Source organism: Chiloscyllium plagiosum, unplaced genomic scaffold (assembly GCF_037043375.1).
Source record: "Chiloscyllium plagiosum isolate Xiang-an unplaced genomic scaffold, Cpla_swu_hap1 HiC_scaffold_14, whole genome shotgun sequence".
NCBI lineage: Eukaryota > Metazoa > Chordata > Chondrichthyes > Orectolobiformes > Hemiscylliidae > Chiloscyllium > Chiloscyllium plagiosum.
In genome coordinates, this window is record NW_028270152.1 from 25,810,479 (window position 1) to 25,831,433 (window position 20,955).

At 41.3% G+C, this 20,955-nt stretch overlaps 2 protein-coding genes across 7 annotated transcripts in view; one reads left to right on the forward strand and one right to left on the reverse strand.

Moving 5' to 3' along the window:
* aspn (asporin (LRR class 1)) overlaps positions 1 to 1,901 on the forward strand; it is a 41,047-nt gene extending 39,146 nt beyond the window's left edge. Inside the window, exon 8 of one of the 2 annotated variants that reach the window (XM_087994219.1) lies at positions 1,443 to 1,901. In XM_087994219.1, the coding sequence (XP_087850345.1) occupies positions 1,443 to 1,631 (189 nt within the window). In that variant the 3' untranslated portion in view covers positions 1,632 to 1,901. Of the gene's footprint in view, positions 1 to 638; positions 916 to 1,442 lie in introns of those variants that run through there. The other variant, XM_087994220.1, reaches the window with a different exon arrangement.
* Positions 1 to 20,955, reverse strand: part of cenpp (centromere protein P) — a 348,725-nt gene that overhangs the window by 150,494 nt on the left and 177,276 nt on the right. The window lies entirely within an intron of this gene.

The window sequence follows — 20,955 nt, forward strand, 5'->3', positions numbered from 1 at the left end:
CCGGGTTGCTATTCCTCTTAGCTATATTTGCCTTTGAATCAAGAGCTTCCCTAATCTCCATACTTACTGACCTGCTGCTCTGGATCCCAACCCCCTGCCACACCAGTTAAACCCTCCCAAATGGCACTATAGAATCTCCCTGCCAGGATACTAGTGTCCCTCCAGTTTAGGTACAACCTGTCCTTCGTGTACAGGTCCCACCTTGCCTGGAAGACATCCCAATGATCTATATATTTCAGGCCCTCCCCCTACACCAGACCTTTAGCCACGTGTTCAATTGTACTTTGCCTCTGTTCCTAGCCTCAGTAGCACGTGACACGGGGAGTAATCCTGAAATTACTACTCTAGAGGTCTGGCTTTTTAGTTTAGTACCAAACTCCCTCAATTGTCATTGCAGGACCTTGTCACTCCTCGTACCTGTGTCATTTGTGTCAGTATGGACAATAGCTTCTGTCTGCAGACCTTCTCACTTCAGGTTGCCCTGTACCTACTTAGAGACATCCATGACCCTGGTACCAGGGAGGCAACATACCATCCTGAAGTCCCTCTTGTGGCCATAGGAGTGCCTATCTGTGCCTTGAGTACTGAATCTCCAATTACTATTGCTCTTCTATCTTGTGTCTTTCCCCTCTATACAGCAGAGCCAAGCCCTAGTGCCTCTGCACGGATTGCTGCTGCTGCTGTCACCTGATGGGCCATTCCCCTCATCTGTATCCGAAACAGAATACTTCTTTGACAGGAAGACAGCTGCAGAGGACTCCTACACTGACTGCCTGCTGAGCTAAGATTAGTCATGATCATGTTAAAAGGTGGACCAAGCTTGAGAGGCTGAATTGCCTACTCCTACTTTTTGTGTTATGAGAAAGATGTATGAGAAGGAAACAGAGATAAAAGTCTTTGATAGGCTTGAGATTAACCCAGAAAGTTCACAACTGCAATATTGATACAAAAGACTTCTGCTCAGATTAGATTCCCTACAGAATGGAAACAGGCCTTCAAAGAGCAATCCACCCAGACCCATTCCCTTACCCTTACATTTACCCCTGACTAATGTACCTAACACTATGGGCAATTTAGCATGGCCAATTCACCTGACCTGCACATTTTTGGATTGTGGGAGGAAACCGGACCACCCGGAGGAAACGCATGCAGACACGGGGAGAATGTGCAAACTCCACACAGACAGTTGCCCAAGGCGGGAATCAAACCTGGGTAACTAGTGCTGTGAGGCAGCAGTGCTAGCCACAGAGCCACCATGTGCCCTGAAGGTTCTAAGTTGTAACCTTGTTCTTTCATCTAAGAATATATTTTCCTTGCTAGTAATCAACCAAGACTGCACTTTATGAAAATCATCCCAAACTAAACAAATGTGAAATACCAATGTCAACTTTTTCACAATATTCAATTACAGAATTTTCAGCTTTTTATTTTTTTTTAAACAGGTACTTTATCTTCATAATAATAATATTAGCAAAATTGACGTGGATGATTTCTGCCCAAAGGAATCAAGCAATAAGATGACGTTCTATAGTGGAATCAGCCTTTTTGGCAATCCAGTGAAGCACTGGGAAATTCAGCCAGCTTCTTTTCGATGTGTCTCTGGTACTTTTGGCGTGCAGTTTGGAAAATAATAGATGAATAATAAATAACAATAGATGTGTACAAGTATTGTTCCCATAAGGTTAAATAACATGAAGCATGAAATTCCTTTTGACAAAAACAGGAAAAAATTGCTTTCTTCAACAATTAACCACTTGCAAAATCTTGGAAATCCACAAAATCAAAATTGTGATTTCAAGAGTCAAAATGTGTTAGCAGTTGTCAAAAGAGGAATTTCATTTCAATTATCCATTCTGAGAAAATGCTTCACTTGGTGCCTTCTATATGACTAGGAATGGTCACTAATTGCACAACTGTGATAGGTTTCAAAGAAATAAAAGTCAATTAAATACAATGCAGCGTTGCCATTTAGTTCTTATGAGGTTCTAACTTCTGATTGTATAAGCAACTGTTGCCTTGCCACCTCCAATCCAAACTGAAACAACTCCAGTCAGTCAATAAAATAATTCATTTCATTTCAATTCACAGTGCAGTTTGGTATCTCCGAAAATGATGATGCAATTCATGAATTGAATTAACCAGTATGTAAGTGATCTGCTTAACAAGGTTTAGTTTACTAAGTCAAGTAGGTAAGTATCATTTGAATTGTACCACAGTCTCCACTTGTTAAATTCAAAGATCTGACACTCCTTTTTTTTAGCATTAAATGAATATTTTTCAGTCCAATTCACATCAATTTTTCACAGAAAAAAATCACAACTTTATCAGGAAAGATTTACATTATCTTAGTTTCAAATTTTACTTTAATCTTTGGTTTGCTTGTCAGTGATTGAAGGATCTTTTAAGTTTACATATAAGCATAATTTTCACCTTCATTGTTTTTTTAAAAGGAGATCCATTCTAACATTATTCAAGTAGACTCGAGACCTACAGCCATATTATGGCACAAAGAGTTACATGAAATAATTTCACGTTAATGATACAAGAATGGGGCAAACAAATTTTTAGAGAATCTAGGAACTTCTACAAAACAATGCAGCAGGAATACAGTATATTGGCATTGAACTGCAAAAGTCAATGTCTTTGCCAATCAATATGTTTTTGAACCATCTTGCTAATTCGAATAATACTGATAATTTATCTGCAAGAACACAGAAGTTACTCTTAGTGTTAGACTTAGCCTCCTAACAGTATTTCTACTTTGCTTTTATTCATTCATGAGGCATTGACATCGCTGGCTGCATTTATTGCCCATTCCTAAGTGTCCTTGACAAGGTCATGTTGAGTAGCTTCTTGAATTGCTGTAGTCCATCTGATATAGTTAGACCCAAATGCCATTACGAAGGGAGTTCCAGGATTTTCACTCGGTGAAATTGAAGTAACAGTGATATAGTTCCAAGTTAGATTGGTGAGGAGCTTAGAGGGGAACTTGCAGGTGGTAGTGCTTCCATGAAACTATAGATGCCTTTGTCCTTCTAGACAGTTGTCGGTTGGAAGATGCTGTTGGAACCTTGATTAATTTATCAGTGCATGTTGTACATGTTGTACACTGCTACTACTGAGCAGTAGTGGAGGATATGAATATTTGTGGATTGTTGCCAAACAAGTGTGTTGCTTTGTTCTGAATGGTGTCAAACTTCTCAAGTGTTGCATAAGCTGCTCGCATCCAGGTAAGTAGAAAATATTTCATCATGGATGTAAGTTTGCTCGCTGATCTGGAAGGCTCATTTTCAGACATTTCATCACTGTACTAGGTAACATCATCAGTAAGCCTCTGGTGAAGCACTGGTGTTACGGCCTGCTTTATATTTATGTGTTTAGGTTTCCTTGGGTTGGTGATGTAATTTCCTGTGATGCCATTTTCTGTTCTTTTTCTCAGAGAGTAATAGATGGGGTCCAGATTGATGTATTTGTTGATAGAGTCCCGGTTGGAATGTCATGCTTCTATGAATTCTTGTCCTTTTCTCTGGCTTGTCCTCAGATGGATATATTGTCCCAGTCAAAGTGGTGTCCTTCCTCATCTATATTTAAGATACTAATATTAGTGGGTCATGTCTTTTTGTGGCTAGTTGATGTTTACGTATCCTGGCAGCTAGTTATCCAATGTAGTGTTTGTCGCAGGTCTTGCAAGGTATTTTGTAAATGGCATTAATTTTGCTTGTTGTCTGTATAGAGTCTTTTAAGCTCATCAGCTGCTCTTTTAGTATGTTGGTGGGCTAACGTGATGCCAAGGCATCTGAGTAGGCTGGCTGTAATTTCTGAAATGTCTTTGATGTAGGGGAGACTGGCTAGGGTATCTGGGTGTGTTTTGTCAGCTTGTTTGGGTTTGTTACTGAGAAATTGATGGAGGCTCACTGATGATGTTACCTAGTATGGTGATGAAACATCCGAAAATGACCCTTCCACCTCAGTGAGCAAACTTATATCCAGAACCTCAACCTGAGCTACAAATCTTCTCCAAATTCGCTAATATTTCATCATACTTGTGACTTATAGCTTGTAGATAGTGTACACACTTTTGGGAATCAGAAGGCGAGGTATTTGCTGCAGAATCTGCTCTTGCATCCACTATTTATATGGCTAATCCATTAAGTTTCTGGTCAATGGTAACCTCCGGGGGTTGATAGGGGATTAAGTTATAATAACGCCACTAAATGTCAAGGAGCAATGGTTAGATTCTCTCCCTGGAGACAATCATTGCTGGGCATTTGTGTGACATGAATGTTATTTGCCAATTGTCAGCTAAAGCATGAATATTGTCCAGATCTTGCTGCATTTGAACATGGATTGCCATAGTACTGAGGAGTTACACATTGTGCTGAATATTAAGAAATCATTGGTGAACATCCCCACTTCTTAACTTGCGATTGAGGGAAGGTCATTGATGAAGCAGCTGAAGATTGTTGGCCCAGGACACTACCCAGACAAACTCCTGGGGTTGAGATGACTGGCTTCCAATGACTACAACCATCTTTCTTTGTTCTTAGTATTAACTTAACCAACAGAGAGGTTTCCCTGGATTCCCACTGACTCGCTAGGGCTCACTGATACTACACTCAGTCAAAAGTGACCTTGACATCAGAGGCGGTCACTCTCATCTCTGGAATTCAGCTCATTTGTCCAAGTTTGAACTAATGTTGTAATGAGGTAAGTAAGCGAGAGACCATGGTGGAGTCCAAATTGGGCCTAAATGTGCAGTTTATTGCTGTGCAAGTACTGTTTGATAGCTGTGTTGATGACATCTTCCATCACGTACAGATGATCAAAAGTACAAACCCTTGGATACTAATTGTCTGGGTTGGATTTGTCCTTTTTTTGTTCTCAGGATGTAGTTGGGCAATTTTGGACTATGTCAGTTGGATGCCAGTATTGTTACCACATTGGAACAGCTTGGCTAGGAGCAGAGAAAGTTATGGAGTGCAAGTCTTCAGTACTATTTCTGGAAAGTATTCTATCACACTCTTGGCTTTATGCTGCATAAATAATGTACATGCTTTGAGGAATGATGAGGAGAGTTTTTCATCTCAAATTCCCAGTCTCTAAGCTGCTTTCATAGGAATGGTGTTTATATGTCTGGCCAAGTTCAGTTTCCAGTAAATGGTAAACTTTAGGGATTTAATATTGGGGGATTAACAATGGTAATATGCCAGTACTACCACTCTATAGTGCTTACACATTTCTAGTGATTTTTCTACAGACTTAGTCCCCCATTTCTCTTAGCATTCGGGGAGGTGATGGTCCACTGATATTATTGTTACAGTATTAATCTCGAAACTGAGCTAATGTTTGGGGACCTGGGTTTAACTCCCACTACAGCAGACGGTAGAATTTGAATTCAACGTAAATATCTTAATTAAGAATCTGCTGATGACTATGAAGCCATCATCGATTGTCAGAAGACCCATCTGGCTCAGGGAATGTCTTCCTGGGAAGGAAATCTGCCAGCCTCACCTGGTCTGGCCTAGGTGTGACTCCAACCAGAGCAATGTGGTTGAGTCTCAACTGCCCTCTGAAATGGCTTAAAAGTCCACTCAGTTGTATCAATCATTACAAAATCTCAACAAGAAAATGAAACCAGACATACTACCCAGCATGAATTTAGCACCAAGAAATCACAATGGTAAAAACAGCCCTGTCGACTGTACACAAAATCAGAAGTTGCTGCAAAAGCTCAGCAGGTCTGGCAGCAACTGTCAAGAGAAATCATAGTTAACGTTTTGGATCCGGTGGCCCTTCCTCAGAACTGGTATACAGATTGAAGAGGATTTAATCTAGATGTCTGCAGGGTTGGTAATAGTGTAAAGAAGTAGAAAAAGGAATAAGGTGCATAAAGAAGTAAGTGTTGGTAGGCATGAGAGAACGAAATACTGGAGTGGGAGGGTTGACCCTAATGCTAACCTTATTTTAAATAGAAAATCGTGAAGCACTGCAAAGAATACAAAGGCAGGTTTTGAATGCAACTTCTGTCGATTATGCAGTTCTCCCTACTATCATCTGGGGGCTAGTACCAAAACTGAGAGAGCTGACTAGTCAAGCAATAGTCGAGAGTGTGGTGCTGAAAAAGCACAGCAGGTCAGGCAGCACCAGAGGAGCAGGAGAATCTACGTTTCGGGCAAAAGCCCACAGTCATATTCATGGAATCATATAGACAATATCCCAGGCACACTATCAGTATCTCTGAACATGTCCTGTCCCACCTGCAGGACAGACCTGGCACAGTAGTATACATATGGGAGGGAATTGCCCTGGCTTCAGGTTAAACATGAATAAGGAAACCTCCTGCTAGGACCCACGTACTGTGTCCCCCCCCCAGCTGGGGAACTGGCACTCCTGCATGTTTAACATCAATTAGACAACACCTTCCAAATGCACAATCATTTCCATCTGGAAGAGCAACAGATACATGGGAAGATCACCACCTGGTGTGAGTTTCCCTCCAAGCCTCTCACCATCCTGACTTAGAAATATATTGCTTCACTGTCACCAAGTCAGAATCCTGGAATTTCTTCCCTTAAGGTATTGTGGGTCTACTGACAGCACATGAGCTCCAGAGTACAGGAGATATACTGCAGTAGTTCAAGCAGGCAGCACACCATCACCTTCTCAAGGGCAACTGGGGACAGGCAATATATGTTAGCCAGTCAATAATGCCCATGTCCCTTGATTAATTAAAAAATGAAGATTGTACCCTTGTAGATTCTCACCCAATCTCAGCTAAATCTTACTTGACAAAACAGTGACTAAAAATTCTACCCAATGTTTCCCTCATTGTCACTACATCATGTTCTCATGTATCTTATGGCAGTTGTAGTAGCTCAACTGCCTCACTCATTACACATTGTGTTTACAGACATGCATTCAAAACTTGCCTTTCTGTTTTTTGTAGTGCTTCATGATCTTCTATTTAAAAAAGGGTTACAGTTAGGGTCAACCCTCACACTACATCTATACCCTTTTCTCATACCTACCAACACGTACTTCTTTATGCACCTTATTTCTTTTTCTATTTCTTCACACTATTATCAACCCCATAGATATTTAGATTAAGCTCTCTTCAATCTGTAAACCAGGAACAATAAACAATAGTGAACTCTGAAGAAAACTATTTGTGCACAGGCATATCAAACACTCTCCAGATCTGTTGTATCTGGTGCAATAAAGTACAAACAGTGTTCCTCAGGCTCACTAACACCACTATGTTCAATATAAGTAAAGTTTTAATGATTTCTATGTAACACCACCAATTAGTGGAAAGTGGATTTTCAATGTTCTGAATTCATGGTCACAACTGGTTTCAAGCTCAATTTTCTTCAGTGTGCTATACCAGTGACATGCGAGAGCTTTCACCCTGAAATTTATACCTCACTTATGTTAGCCTAATGGGCTGAGTAAGACTGTTAATTAGTGACTGATTATGTATTGTGAATTCATGCTCAGCACAAGGTTGCCAAATTGTTAAAGGTAATTGGAACAGCTTCAGCGATTGCTTCTCTCTGACACTCTTGACTGAATTCTATCCTACCCCCTTGGAAGAAAATGCATTGTTCTAACTCTGAGAGGAGAAAGTGAGGTCTGCAGATGCTGGAGATCAGAGCTGAAAATGTGTTGCTGGAAAAGCGCAGCAGGTCAGGCAGCATCCAGGGAACAGGAGAATCGACGTTTCGGGCATAAGCCCTTCTTCAGGTTCCTGAAGAAGGGCTTATGCCCGAAACGTTGATTCTCCTGTTCCCTGGATGCTGCCTGACCTGCTGCGCTTTTCCAGCAACACATTTTCAGCTCTGTTCTAACTCTTAGACTTACATTATCCATGAATGATTTGTTTCAAAATATCCCAGCATTAAATGAGAATGATTAATTTTTTTTATGTTGAAAAACTTCAACAAAGTTTTGAAAACGGTCAAAACAGGATGGAAAGAAAAACCTACCAAACTTTTAAAAATTGAAAATAAACCAACAAAATCATGCATTGAAAACATTTTGAGCACAGGCGATAAGAATGGTCTTCAGGAATTTCTTCAGCCAGAGGGTGGTGACTCTGTGGAACTTATTGCCTCAATGACTGAATGGCAGAACAAGCTCGATACATTGAAAGGTCTAATTCTGCTCCTATGGTCTAAGATCATAAGATGGAGAAGCATAATTCAGCTATCAAATGCTCTGCCATTTTATAATGACTGATATATTTCTCAAACCTATTTTTTTGATTCCCATACCAATCAAAAACTATCTTTCCCTTTCTCTGTCGTAGAAACACTCAATGACTTGACCTCCACAGGCCTCTAAAGCAATAAATTCCATAGATTAACCATCCTCTGGCTGAAAGAAGTTCTCTTCATCTCAGTTCTCTAGGGTGTCCCTTCAGTCTGAGGCTGTGTACTCGGGTCCTAGTCTCTCCGGTTAGTGGAAACATCTTCTCCATGTTCACTTTATCTATGTCTCTCAGTATTCTAAGTTCCAATCAGATCCCTCCTCACCCTTCTAAACTCCACTGAGTATAGAATCAAAGTCTTCAACTGCTCCTTGTATGATAAGCCCTTCATCCCCAGGATCATTCTTGTAAACCTCTGGATCCTCTCCAATCCCACACATCCTTCCTGAGATACATGGCCCGAACTGATCACTATATTCCAAATGTGATCTAACCAGAGCCTTATACAGCCTCAGCAGTACATCTCTGCTTTTGTATTCTAGTCCTCTTGAAATGAATGTTAACACTGCATTTGTCTTCCTAAATGCCAACGGAACCTGCAAGTTAACTTTAAGAAAATCCTGAACTAGGACTCCAAATCTCTTTGCGCTTCACATTTCTGAAGCCTTTCCCCATTTAGAAAATAAACTATGCCTCCATTCTTCCGACCCAAGTGCATAATCTCATACATTCTCATACAAAGTGCATAATCTCATACGTTCCCACACGGTGTTTCATCTGTCACTTCTTTGTCGACGCTCCTAACCTGCAACCTCCGTGCTTCCTCAGCACTACTGTTCCTTTCACCTATCTTTGTTTCATCTGCAAACTTAGCAACAACATTCTCAGTTCCTTTGACTAGATCATTAATGCAGAATATGAAAAGTTGTTGTCCCAAAACAAACTTATGCAGAATTCCTCCCCCCCAGGATCTCTGGACTGCCAAACCCAGCCCTCAAGGCTATATAAAGGCCCTGGTCAATATGGCTGACAGGTCCATGTCAAATAATTTAAAAAGGGCTGCCACATCTTATAAAAAGCTCCGTTTTCGGGTGTACCACATTCATAAGATAATCTTGGGGGACATGCTCCATCACACGTCTGCCATTCCATGAGACCTGAGGGGTTTTCTGAGATCCAGTTCATTAAAATGCTCTTCCTTGCACAATATGTGAGAATGTTGAATAATCTCTTCCTGTGTTCATCTAGTGAAGGCAGATTTGGCAGTCCCAAAAGAAGGGATACTGGATCCGTCCTAACTTCAATTCTCAGGATCCCCTCCAATTCAGTAGCTATGGTACCCCAGTACCTATGGATCTTATGACACGACCATAGACAATGAGTCAGGGTGCCTGTTCTTATTTTACACTGAACACACTCTGGACTTGTTCCTTTCTTGAACTTAGCTAATTGCTCTGGGACCATATGGGCCCTGTGAAGAATCTTCAATTGCATAGCCTGCGCTTCATTGCATGTTGAGATTTTGTTCACATTCTCCCATATGTCCTCCCAGGTTTCAAACAAAATTTCTACTCCTAGATCCTGATTCCAGACTCTATAGAGTCTTTTCATATATTTCAAGGTGCCCGCTCTCTGTCAATGATATAGAGTGTTGACAAAGAGAGTGCCCGCACAACGGAGCACTCTTCTCTCCATGTCAGACTTACAGGGCTGAGCAGTTAGTATGGTCCTTCTCTGTATATAATCCCTAATCTGAAAATAACGGTTCCTACTGGGTAACTCATATTTATGATTTAGCTTATCGAAAGACATCAGGACCTCTCCCTCAAATAAGTCTCCCAAACAGGAGACTCCCATGATCCCCATGCTTTAAAGCCTGAATCCACTGACCCCGGCCTAAATCATGGGGATCCAATTAAGGGGGTGAACAGTGAGGTCTTATGTAAATTGCCCTCACCTTGCTGCATCATTCTCCCCGCTTTGACCGTGTTTGTAATGATCGGGCTTTTATAATGCTCAGCAACAGATTTCATCCTGTCCATAAACAGTAAGTTAAGGAGGGGGCACCTTGCCAAAGCGGCCTTGATATCAAGCCATATCGACCTCGGATCCTCACTCACATAGGACAATAGGACACTTATTTGGTATCACTTAAGAAGTTTGGGAGATTCAGCCCCATATCCTGTAGGAGTTGCAACTTGGTAAATTTAATAAGAGGACGCCTATAACACCAAATGAAGGACCCAAGTCAGCCATTGAGCTTCCACAGCACTTATCTGGGCAACAAGAATGGGAGTATTCTCATAGGATATAGTAGCCGAGGAAGAACATTCATTTTAATCAAGACTATTCGGCCTAACCATGATATTGGTAACCCTTCCCAATGTTGCACATCCTGTTTATCCTATCAAACAACTGCACAAAAGTTAACTCTGTACAGCTGGTGGAAGTGGTTTGGAGGGGGGGGGGGGTGCGCAGGGTTATAAAAATACCCAAGTAGAGAAAACCTTCTTGTCACCACTGGAAAGAAAATTGAGTTCCATCCTCCACGTCAGGCACTCCCACCAAGCCCTCCACGGGCATGGCTTCCGAATTTGTCAAAATTTATTTTATCTCCCGAGAAAATGCCGAATAACTTAATCTTTTGAATTAACCACGGTACAGACGTTTCCAGGTTAGCCAAAAAGAGAACATAGTCAGCATAGAGAGTAATTTTGTGCTCTCCCATTCCTACCTTTGGCACCACAATTTCAGAATTCTTCTGTGTAGCTTTCTCCAATGGCTGTCTCTCCCGATGCTGAAATTGTCTGATTTTAGGCTGCTCGTAAGGACCACTGCCTTGGAGTCGTTATATAGCATTGCCACTCACCTAGCGAAGGTCCCCCCAAGACCAAGACCAAAGCATTCCAGGACACCAAAATGATACAGCCATTCCACTTGACCAAATGCCTTTTCCACGTCCAAGGAGACCATCAAGCCCAAAGTTGCTCTCTGCTGGCATACGTGCACTATATTCAACACCCTCCTGATATTTTTGAAAGAGCTACGACCCTAGACAAAAACCATCTGGACTTCCTTTATGATAGTGGGCACTACTGTCCCCAGTCTCAGAGCTAGTGTTTTAGACAGGATTTTAAAATCCACATTCAGCAGTGAGAAAGGTCTATACAAGGCACAGTCCTCAGGATCTTTCTCTTTTTTTCGAGTAAGAGAGATATTGGCCTCTCTAAGAGAGTGCGAAAGTGAATGATTGTACTTTCCCAATATTGGCTTGGCCAACATGTTTATGAACTCCTTGTAGAACTCACTCGGGAACCTGTCCAGGCCAGGTGCTCTGCCACTTTGAGGCTGCCTTACAGCCTCTTGTATTGTTAAGGGTGCATTCAAAAGGGAGGCTTGTTCTGCATTTATACCCGGGGGGGGGGGGGGGGGGGTCCAGATTCTCAAACAAGGATTCCATTCTTGCTACTCCATCCTCACATCCCTCCATCCGGTATAACTCTGTGTAGAATTTCCTGAATATGGCATTGATCTTTATCGACTCACGAGTGATAGTACCAGTTCTCTCCCTAATAGACACAATGGAATGCGGGGCATTTATATTCCTAGCCAGATATCTACCTGGCTTATCCCCATGCTTGAATAACCTTTGCCTTGCAAAGAAGACCTCCCTCTTTGTTGCCTGTGTAAGTACTGACTTCAGAGAAGCCTGGAGAGCTATGACCCATTATAGCTTAACCACAGATGGTTGATCATAATATGCTGATTTAGCTGCTTTCTGCCGGGCTTCCACCAACCATTGCCGCTCTTCTCTCTGCCATTTCCTGGTTGCTGAGTATGAAATAATAAAACCCCTTAAATACACCTTGGTGGTCTCCCAAAGCACCAATGGGTGACTTGCCATACCCGAGTTGATGTCCCAGAAATTCCTAAACTCCCTTGTGAAGTACTCTATAAATTTGTTATCCTTCAAAAGAAATGGATCCATGCGCCAGCACCGTGTGTCTATTCCACTATGCCCAAGTACACTACCGCATGGTCTGAAATGGCTATGTTCTCAATCCAGGAGGATAACATCGAATCCCGACAGGTTGATGGAACAAAGAACATATCTTATGTGGCACTTGTGCGTGTTCGAGTAAAAGGTAAAATCTCTACCATTAGGTGGAGACATATCCATACATCCACCAGCCCCAACTCCCCACACAAGTCCATGAGCTGTCTAGATTGGAGGGAGATGCCAAGAGACCTTTTGCCATACTGTCTATCTCGGGGTCCATGAGACGGTTAAAGTCTCCTCCTATAGTCGTATGGTGCACCCCAAGAGCCAGTCATTTGGAGACTGCGTCAATCAAGAATTTAAGGGGTGCATTGGGGGGGCAACAGACATTCAGAATGCTATACACTTCCCCATGTATTAGGGCCTTGAGGATGATGAACCTCCTATGCTCATCCTTAATTTGTTCTATTATCTGGGATGGGAGATTCGTCTGTACTAGTATAGCCACTCCTTGGCTTTTAGAATTGAAAGAAGAGACGAATACCCTACCAAATCCTCCCTGCTGTAACTTCAAATGTTCCTTATCATTCAAGTGTGTTTCCTGTAACAGGGCAATGTCAATCCTTTCCTTTCTGAGGTTTGAGAGCACCTTCTTTCTTTTGATCTGTGAATGGTTCTCTTTTATGCTCCAGGTGCACTATCTAAAGGAACCACTAATCGTGACCACCCAGAGCCCTCCGAGAGGAAGAAGCTTACTCATGGTGCGCCAATTGGAGAAAACACAAAATTTATAAAATCTAAAAACTAACATGACAGATATTACCAAAACTAAAAAACTAACCTCTACTCTCAAATTAAACAAACATATAAACAACAAATCACTGTAGATTTTCCCCCTTGCCCATGGGAGGCACTTGTCCCAAACCTTATAACCATCCTGGTTCCTTCCAGCTCCGGCCACACCCCAAACCCAAGCAATACAGAAACAAAGAAAACCTATTACTTACACACGAGAGTTAAAAGTGGATGCCCCCCATCCCCTCCATACATCAACCCCATTTGTCTTCAATAAAAGAAATAACCACCCTTCACCCAGATGAAACAAAGAAATAACAAAAATTATAAGAGAAAAACAAAGGGAATTTTACATCAAAGCAATGCCAGGCCTGTAGGACCAACAACCATGAAAGGAAAGGATATGCCATTGTCCATAATTTTTTTTTCCCCGACCCAGACCATTTATTTCAAAGAGTGCAAGTAAAAAGTTCTCTGCTGATCAAAATTGTAAAGAGACCCTCCATGGTTGAAGAGCAGTACTGCTGGATACTTCACAGAATATTGGATATTGAAGTCTCTCAATCTCTTCCTGACTTCATCAAAAGATTTCCTCTTCTTGATTAGAGCCCCAGAGAAGTCTTGATAAAACATAATTTTCGAACCTTTGTACTCCAGAGCCTGTAAGTCTTTTCCCAGCCTTATACTGGCTTCCATTATTAGTTGTTTCTCTTTATAACACTAGAGTCACGCTAGGACTAGGCGGGGTCGCTCATCCAACCCAGGCCTGAGTATCGCAATCCAGTGGGCCTACTCCACACATATCCGGCCCAACTCTACTCCTAACCCCAGAAGCTGAGGGAGCCACTGCTCCAGGAAGTTAGCCAGAGTCTCACCTTCTTCATGCTCTGGGAGCCTGATTATCCGTAAGTTTTTCCTTTGACCTCGATTCTTGAGGTCGTTGACTTGGTCCAGCAGGGTCCGAACCTGGTGTTCCGGTTTTTGGATCCGCCCCACCGAATTCTCTGCTGTGGTCTCCGATACTGCGGTCCTTTGTTTGACCGCCTCAATACGTCGATCTCGTGCTCATGGCAGAGATCGGTTCCAGCGCCGATTCGATTTTCTCTTGGAGTTTTGCAAACTCCGAGACTAGATTCTGCTGCTGCAATGGGTTCAAAAGCGCCGCCGCAGGAGTCAGGGCAGTGACTGCGGGTGCATTCGGCACTATAGGAGAGTGTCCTGCTTGCTGCGATCCTCTCGCTTCCTTTCCTTTGTTCATCTTCATTTTGTTCACAGAACATTAGAATCAGAATATAAAAGGTTCTCAATATTTTGTATTACTTTCTCTTCTTGAATTTTCTTGTGCATGACTAGTAGAGGGGGGAGGGGAGGGGAGTGAAGGCCCACCTTTACTTGGGTTTTGATGGAGAGCCCAGCATAGCAGACTTATCAGATTGCTGCCATCTTGGATCCCCCTTAGCACCTTCTCTTAAGTGACGGCCACAACATTCTCCTCTAACTCCTGATCCTCTTGAAGTTCTGGTGTCTTCAACTGTGAAACCTGCTGTCAAGTACCTATTCAGTTCCTCCATTTCTTTGTTCCCCATTTAAATGTCTCCAGCCACATTTTCAAGTGGTCCAATGTCCACTCTTGCCTCTCTCTTCGATTTCTGAAAAAGAACTCTGACAATTTTTTTTATCTTACTAGTTGGGTTACTCTCCAATTTCGCCTCATTGCTGATGAATGGCTTTTGCCCGAAACTTTGATTCTCCTGCTCCTTGGATGCTGCCTGACATGCTGTGCTTTTCTGGCACCACACTCTTGACTCTCATGTCACCTTATTGCTTTTTTGGTTATCCTCTGCTAGTTTTTAAAGGCTTCCACTCATCATTACCACATTGTATGCTTGTTCTTTTGCTTTTATGCTCTCCCTGACTTCCCTACTCAGCCATAGTTACCGTATGCTCCCCTTTGTATGTTTCTTTTTCCTTGGATTTATTTCTGCCGTGCCTCCTGAATTAACCCTCAAAGCTCCTGCATTGCTGTTCTACCATCTTCTCTGCTATACCCCCCCTTCCAATCAACTCTGGCCAGCTCCTCCTCATGTCCTGGTAGTTAATTATAATACCATTACATCTGAATCCAGTTTCTCTTTCTCATAGTGCGGGGTGAATTCTATCATATTATGATCAGCACCCTCAGGGGTTCCCTCACCTAAACATCCTAATCAAGTGTGCCTCATTACATATTACCAATCCGGAACTGCCTGTCCCCCAGTGAGCTCTCCCACAAGCTGTTCCATCTTATAGCTCTTCCATTAATTTCTTTTCTTAAGATCTGTTCCCAACCTGCTTTTCCCTGTCCACCTGCATATTGAAGACCCCAATGATTATTGTAATAGTCCCTTTCTTACATGCTTTTTCTATCTCCTGATTTATTTTTCCCCCCACATCCCAACTACTGCTTGAAAGCCTGTTTTTCCTGAGGTTCGTCAACTCTACCAACACAGATTATTCAGCTTCTGACTCTCTATCACTTCTTGCTCTCAATTTAACTTTTAACTAACAAAGAATCCTGCCCCCTCTGCCCATCTACTTGTCCTTTGAATAGGATGGATATCCTTAGATATTTACAACCCACCCCTGAATCCCTTGCAGCCAAGTCCCCGTGATATCTACAACATTATATCTGCCAATTTCAATAGGTGCTACAAACTCGTTTCCCTTGTTTTGAATACAGCATGCACTTAAGTACAACATTCTCAGTCTTGCATTGACCATCAGCCTTCTCATAGTTGTCTCCTCATCTGTGACAAATCCAGTCGTACCCCCAACAATCACCCCATCTCTCTCCAGTTGTACTTCATAGAGTAATGTAATTCAGTTTATATCGTTGTATAAGGGAATGAAATTGGAGTATGTGATATGCTAACAATAGATCAAAAAGTTATGCAATCTGACATAATCCTCCTGTCTTGTAGACTCATGGCAAATGAAGCTATGGTAAATAGTTTGTTACTTCAGCTGATTCTGGAAATATTCTTCAGCAGCAGAATATGATGAAAAGTTTACAATCACATTCTTCCATATCTCAAGTTCAAGTATATTGAAACCTCTCAGTGGTGCTCCTGGGCAACCAAGGTCCTCCCTCCTAGTGTTCCTAGAACCTGGCCCTCTCTTAAAGCCCCATTTCAGTAAATTTCTCCCTACAAATGTAGCACCTATTTTAGATGTCTTATCAACACAGGTTCAAGTTAGGGATGGATTATAGCTGCCTCATTTTCTGACCTATACTTTCTGCAATACATGATATAATAAAAGAAAGTTTCTGAAGTACGTAAAGAATATCTTTTGTTTATTTTTGTTCATGTATACTTGTGCTTACTGTGGGTTGTGTTTCCAAGTTCTCTGTCAGGTTCTAGTTTTTTTCTTTTCTCTGTTCTTCACATTATTGTGCCCTATTCCACTTGGCCCTCCTCCTGTTATCTCAGAGAAGATTTGCTCGTTGTTTCGCACCCCCTTCCAATTTAACTTCCACTCAATGGCCCCTCCTTTTTGAATCTGTGAATCTGATGCTGCTCCACACTCTGACATCCTGCACTTGAACAAGACTTGGTTCACATTGAACTTTTTTTGTTCCTACAATTCCAACATCCTGTTAAAAAGCCTTCCCTATCCTCCAAAATCATTGCTGTAACGGTTTGCTGTTCGTCACAACAAGTTATCATGGATTGTTTATCTTCTTTAATCATCTCAATCATAGGCTCATAAAGCAACATACCTTCAAAAAAGGTGGCGGTACAATTTTTAAAAAATCACTGTTTGTTTTGGTTACTCACTGAAGTCTGGGGGTTTTATTATGTGCCAAATAATGGCACCTGCTATAAAATCCAATGGAATTAGTTTGTTAACTTAATTGTGATCATTTGAAACAATCATAATAGTTTGCTCTTATCTACACGTAAACCTTTGAGAGAGAGTGTTATGGGCACTTGCAACATACAAGACTTAACAATACATTGCATTACATTTGCAGTAAAGGTTAGCACTGCTGCCTCACAGTGCCAGAGACCCGGGTTCCATACTGTTAGTAATCTAATCTAATCTAATCTTCTGATTCACCATAGCTGCACTAAAGAAGAACCAATGGTAATGTCACAAAATATAGCTTGGCAAAATTTCTAGCAATGTTTGACAGAAAAAAAAGATATTTTTGGCAATGATTATTCCAAAATAACTACATTAGGATATTTAGTACATGTAAGAGGGGTTTGACAAGGAATATGTCAAAGTCTTCAAAGAGTCAAAACATTTTCCATTTGTTGACTTCATTCAGCAACATAATCTGATATCTTTCAGCTTTGTAGGTGAGTCTGCATGGTCAATGTGTTGTCAGATTTGAAAAGACTGCTGGAATGTAAAACATGGCATGTACTACATCACACAGTCTGCCTTCTTCCACATGTTTTATCTCAGTAGCTCAGCTTTGAAGAAATAATCAGAAAAAATATTAACTGTACACACAGAACATTAACTATTCTGCCAAAGGCTCTCAAATTATAAATCCTTTTGTTAAAAGAAATAGAATATTTTAAAATATAGAAAAATGATGCCTTTGAAAGTACAAGTAATTCAGAAGCAGTTGTGACCACTGATAAAGTTGAATATGCTGAATTTTAAATGCTGCTTTAACTGGTTATTTTCAGAAATCTGACTTTGCGATAAATAGCCCAATTACTTTCTTTTCTTGTAATGTTTTGCCACACATTTCTATAAAAGTAACTTATTGTAAAGCTATGGGCAAAATTTTCTCGTATGTTGGCAAAGCATTAATTTTTAGGATTTAATGTATGCGATTCCCTCTGTTAGACCAGACAACTCTTCTCATGCAGTGGGCGGCACGGTGGCACAGTGGTTAGCACTGCTGCCTCATAGCGCTAGAGACCTGGGTTCATTTCCCGCCTCAGGCGACTGACTGTGTGGAGTTTGCACATTCTCCCTGTGTCTGCGTGGGTTTCCTCTGGGTGCTCCGGTTTCCTCCGGGTGCTCCGGTTTCCTCCCACAGTCCAAAGATGTGCAGGTCAGGTGAACTGGCCATGCTAAATTCCCCATAGTGTTAGGTAAGGGGTAAATGTAGGGGTATGAGCGGGTTGCGCTTCGGCGGCTCGGTGTGAACTTGTTGGGCCGAAGGGCCTGTTTCCACACTGTAAGTAATCTAATCTAATCTACCTGCTATTCACCCCATTAATTATGCATCCAGTTTCCATGGTATTGCACTTACACAATCATGCACTCAACAGAGGTGGAATACATTGCCAAGACTTAAGGAGTTTTCCAGGATTGAGAGAGGAGACCACTAGCTTAATTAGAATGATCCCTCGTACAAAGCAATTGTTTTATGAGAACAGATTAGCCCCCAAATGACTCAAGTCTTCTTTGTCTGGACTAAGCACTTAGACTTTCAGGTCTGGCCATTTGGTTGAAGCAGAAGTTCAATATCTGTAATTAGCTTGTATTTAATGTCGAATTATTATTTTTTCATGATAGTAGGTAATTACATTTCTCTCCCTTTTAAGTTCAGGAAGCCTTTGAATTGGCTCCCTCATTTTGATACCATTAACTCAGGTTTAATTGAAGCTACATGTTAAAAAAAATTGTGATCAACTGAGAGGGGGTTAAAAAGAGAGAACCCAATTCACCACATCTCGCGCAGTAACAATGATTGGGGAAGTATAAGCTTAAACTTTCTCAATGAATTTCATGTCTTCCAGTCTTGGGCAGTTAGTACCCATTCTCTGATATGTTAGTAGTAGTTTGATGTTTCTGCTCACATATTTGGTGATGTCATTGCATTGGATTAGCTTCAACCAAAATTGTTGAATCCTAATAGCATCTGAGTGATTTGCTTTCTAATTAACAAGTTTATGAATGGCTTATGATCAGTTTCAGTATTAAACCATAAGTTTAATGACTTAAGCTAAGTGTGTGAGAAATACAGCCACTTAATTCACCATTCCCATAAACCTCTGTAATTTGATCACATTCCTGTGGGATTGGTATGTCTTTTTCGACTTTTTGTTTTTGTGGATCTTTCATGATTCTAGTTCCTTGCATTATCTAGTTTAAAAATATTATTATGGGTTTTGAGAACTCATACTTCTCATCAAGTGTTAAGCCTGCAAGTTTTGAACACTGATGCATTGGCCATGTTCCACTTTTGTCAAGCCATGGATTAAAACATTGTTCATATGGCATATCATGCCTTCCCATTCCTTTCAAAGTGTTTGACATTGTCCTCTGGAATGTCTTTGTATTGACAGGATCCCAAAGAGTTAAAATTGCAATGTTAAAATAGTAATGCTGAATTGGTGTAATGAAGGACATTAACAACTTTGACTCTTCATGTCCTGGTCACTGCCAGGATCCACTACTTGCATCCAGTTTTGTGGAGATGGTACTCAACACAAGTTTCACCAAACTTTTAGCGACTGATGCTAAATAATTGCATTTCATGTTTGACAGCATTGTCCAACTTAATTAGGCTGACTCAAATTCCAATAGCTCCATTAATTTTAGAACAGGCACCATACCAGAATACCAGGTAGGTCTGGTAACTGGCAAAATAATCTCTGCTGAACACTGCCTTTATTTAATCTCTGACTTGTTTTCAAGCATCAATGTGGGACTTTCCTGGGTATAATCAGAAAGATGGGTTTTGCAATTGTTTTGAGTGCAATGTGAGATGTGCTCCTTTCAGTTAGCCCAATCCTTTAAACAATTTTGGGAACTCCAGACTGAAATCACTGTTTTTGTCTCTTTCCTTAATTTCTCCTCATATCTAAGTCTCAGATCCATCCATGCCTTTCCACTTAACAATGAGCATTCTTAGTTCTGGACCATACCTAGTGTTTCAATGATTTCTGTCTTTGTATTTTGAGCTTTGCAGCCTCTCCTGTACCTTGTAATAGGACTTAGTCATTCTCTGGTGATGCAGGGAATTCTACTCCTGTTTAAATTTGAAATGACCTTGATCTTGAAAGTAGTACTCCAGTATTTACTTCTTTCTTCCTTAATTTATTGAGTGAAGATAATTTCTTCACCTTCTGACTCTTTGATTTAAAGTCATACAGCTTGGAAACAGACCCTTTGGTCCATTTCATCCACGCTGACCAGACTTCCCATCTGACTTTGTCCTGTTTGCCAGCATTTGGTCCATATCTCTCTGAATCCTTCCTATTCATAGAACCATCCAAATGCTTTTTAAATGTTGTAATTGTACCTGCCTCCACCACTTCCTTGAGTAGCTCGTTCCATACACATACCACTCTATGCATGAAAAAGTTATGTCTCAGGTCCTTTTTAAATCTTTCCGCTCTCACCTTAAATCTATGCCTTCTAGTTTTGGACACCCTCACCCAAAGGATGGTAAGCCACCATTTTTGCTGCTCCAGCAGGATGTCACCACCAGGCACGTAATCGCTTCTCCTTCCTTGTCGGCATTTTGTATGGGCCGGTTCCTCAGAAACTATATGATCCACTCCTCTTCTACTCCCAATACTCCCCTACCTTCTCATGTAATCGCAAAAGATGCAACACTTGCCCATTTACCTTCCTCCTCACTATGCAAAGCTCATGTCAGACCTTCCATGTGAAGCAGTGCAACCGCTTTGAGGAACACCTGGATCAAAACAAAGGAGCCAATTCAAAGACTTCCTTAACTGAAAAGGGAGAGAAATGTTACGATCTGCTAAGATGAAAAAGTAATAATGTAAGCATGAATTAAACCCAACTATAATTTTTCTTTCCCATTGCAATATACTATTCAGTGTACTCTGAAATATTCCATTACATGCCTGAGAAAAAATTATCCAGAGGTTCGAGTTGGCTGCCACTTCAACACACTACCGTGCTCCCTGGCCAACATTTCTCTCTTGAGCCTGTTGCAGTGCCCAAGTGAGGCTCAGTGTAAGCA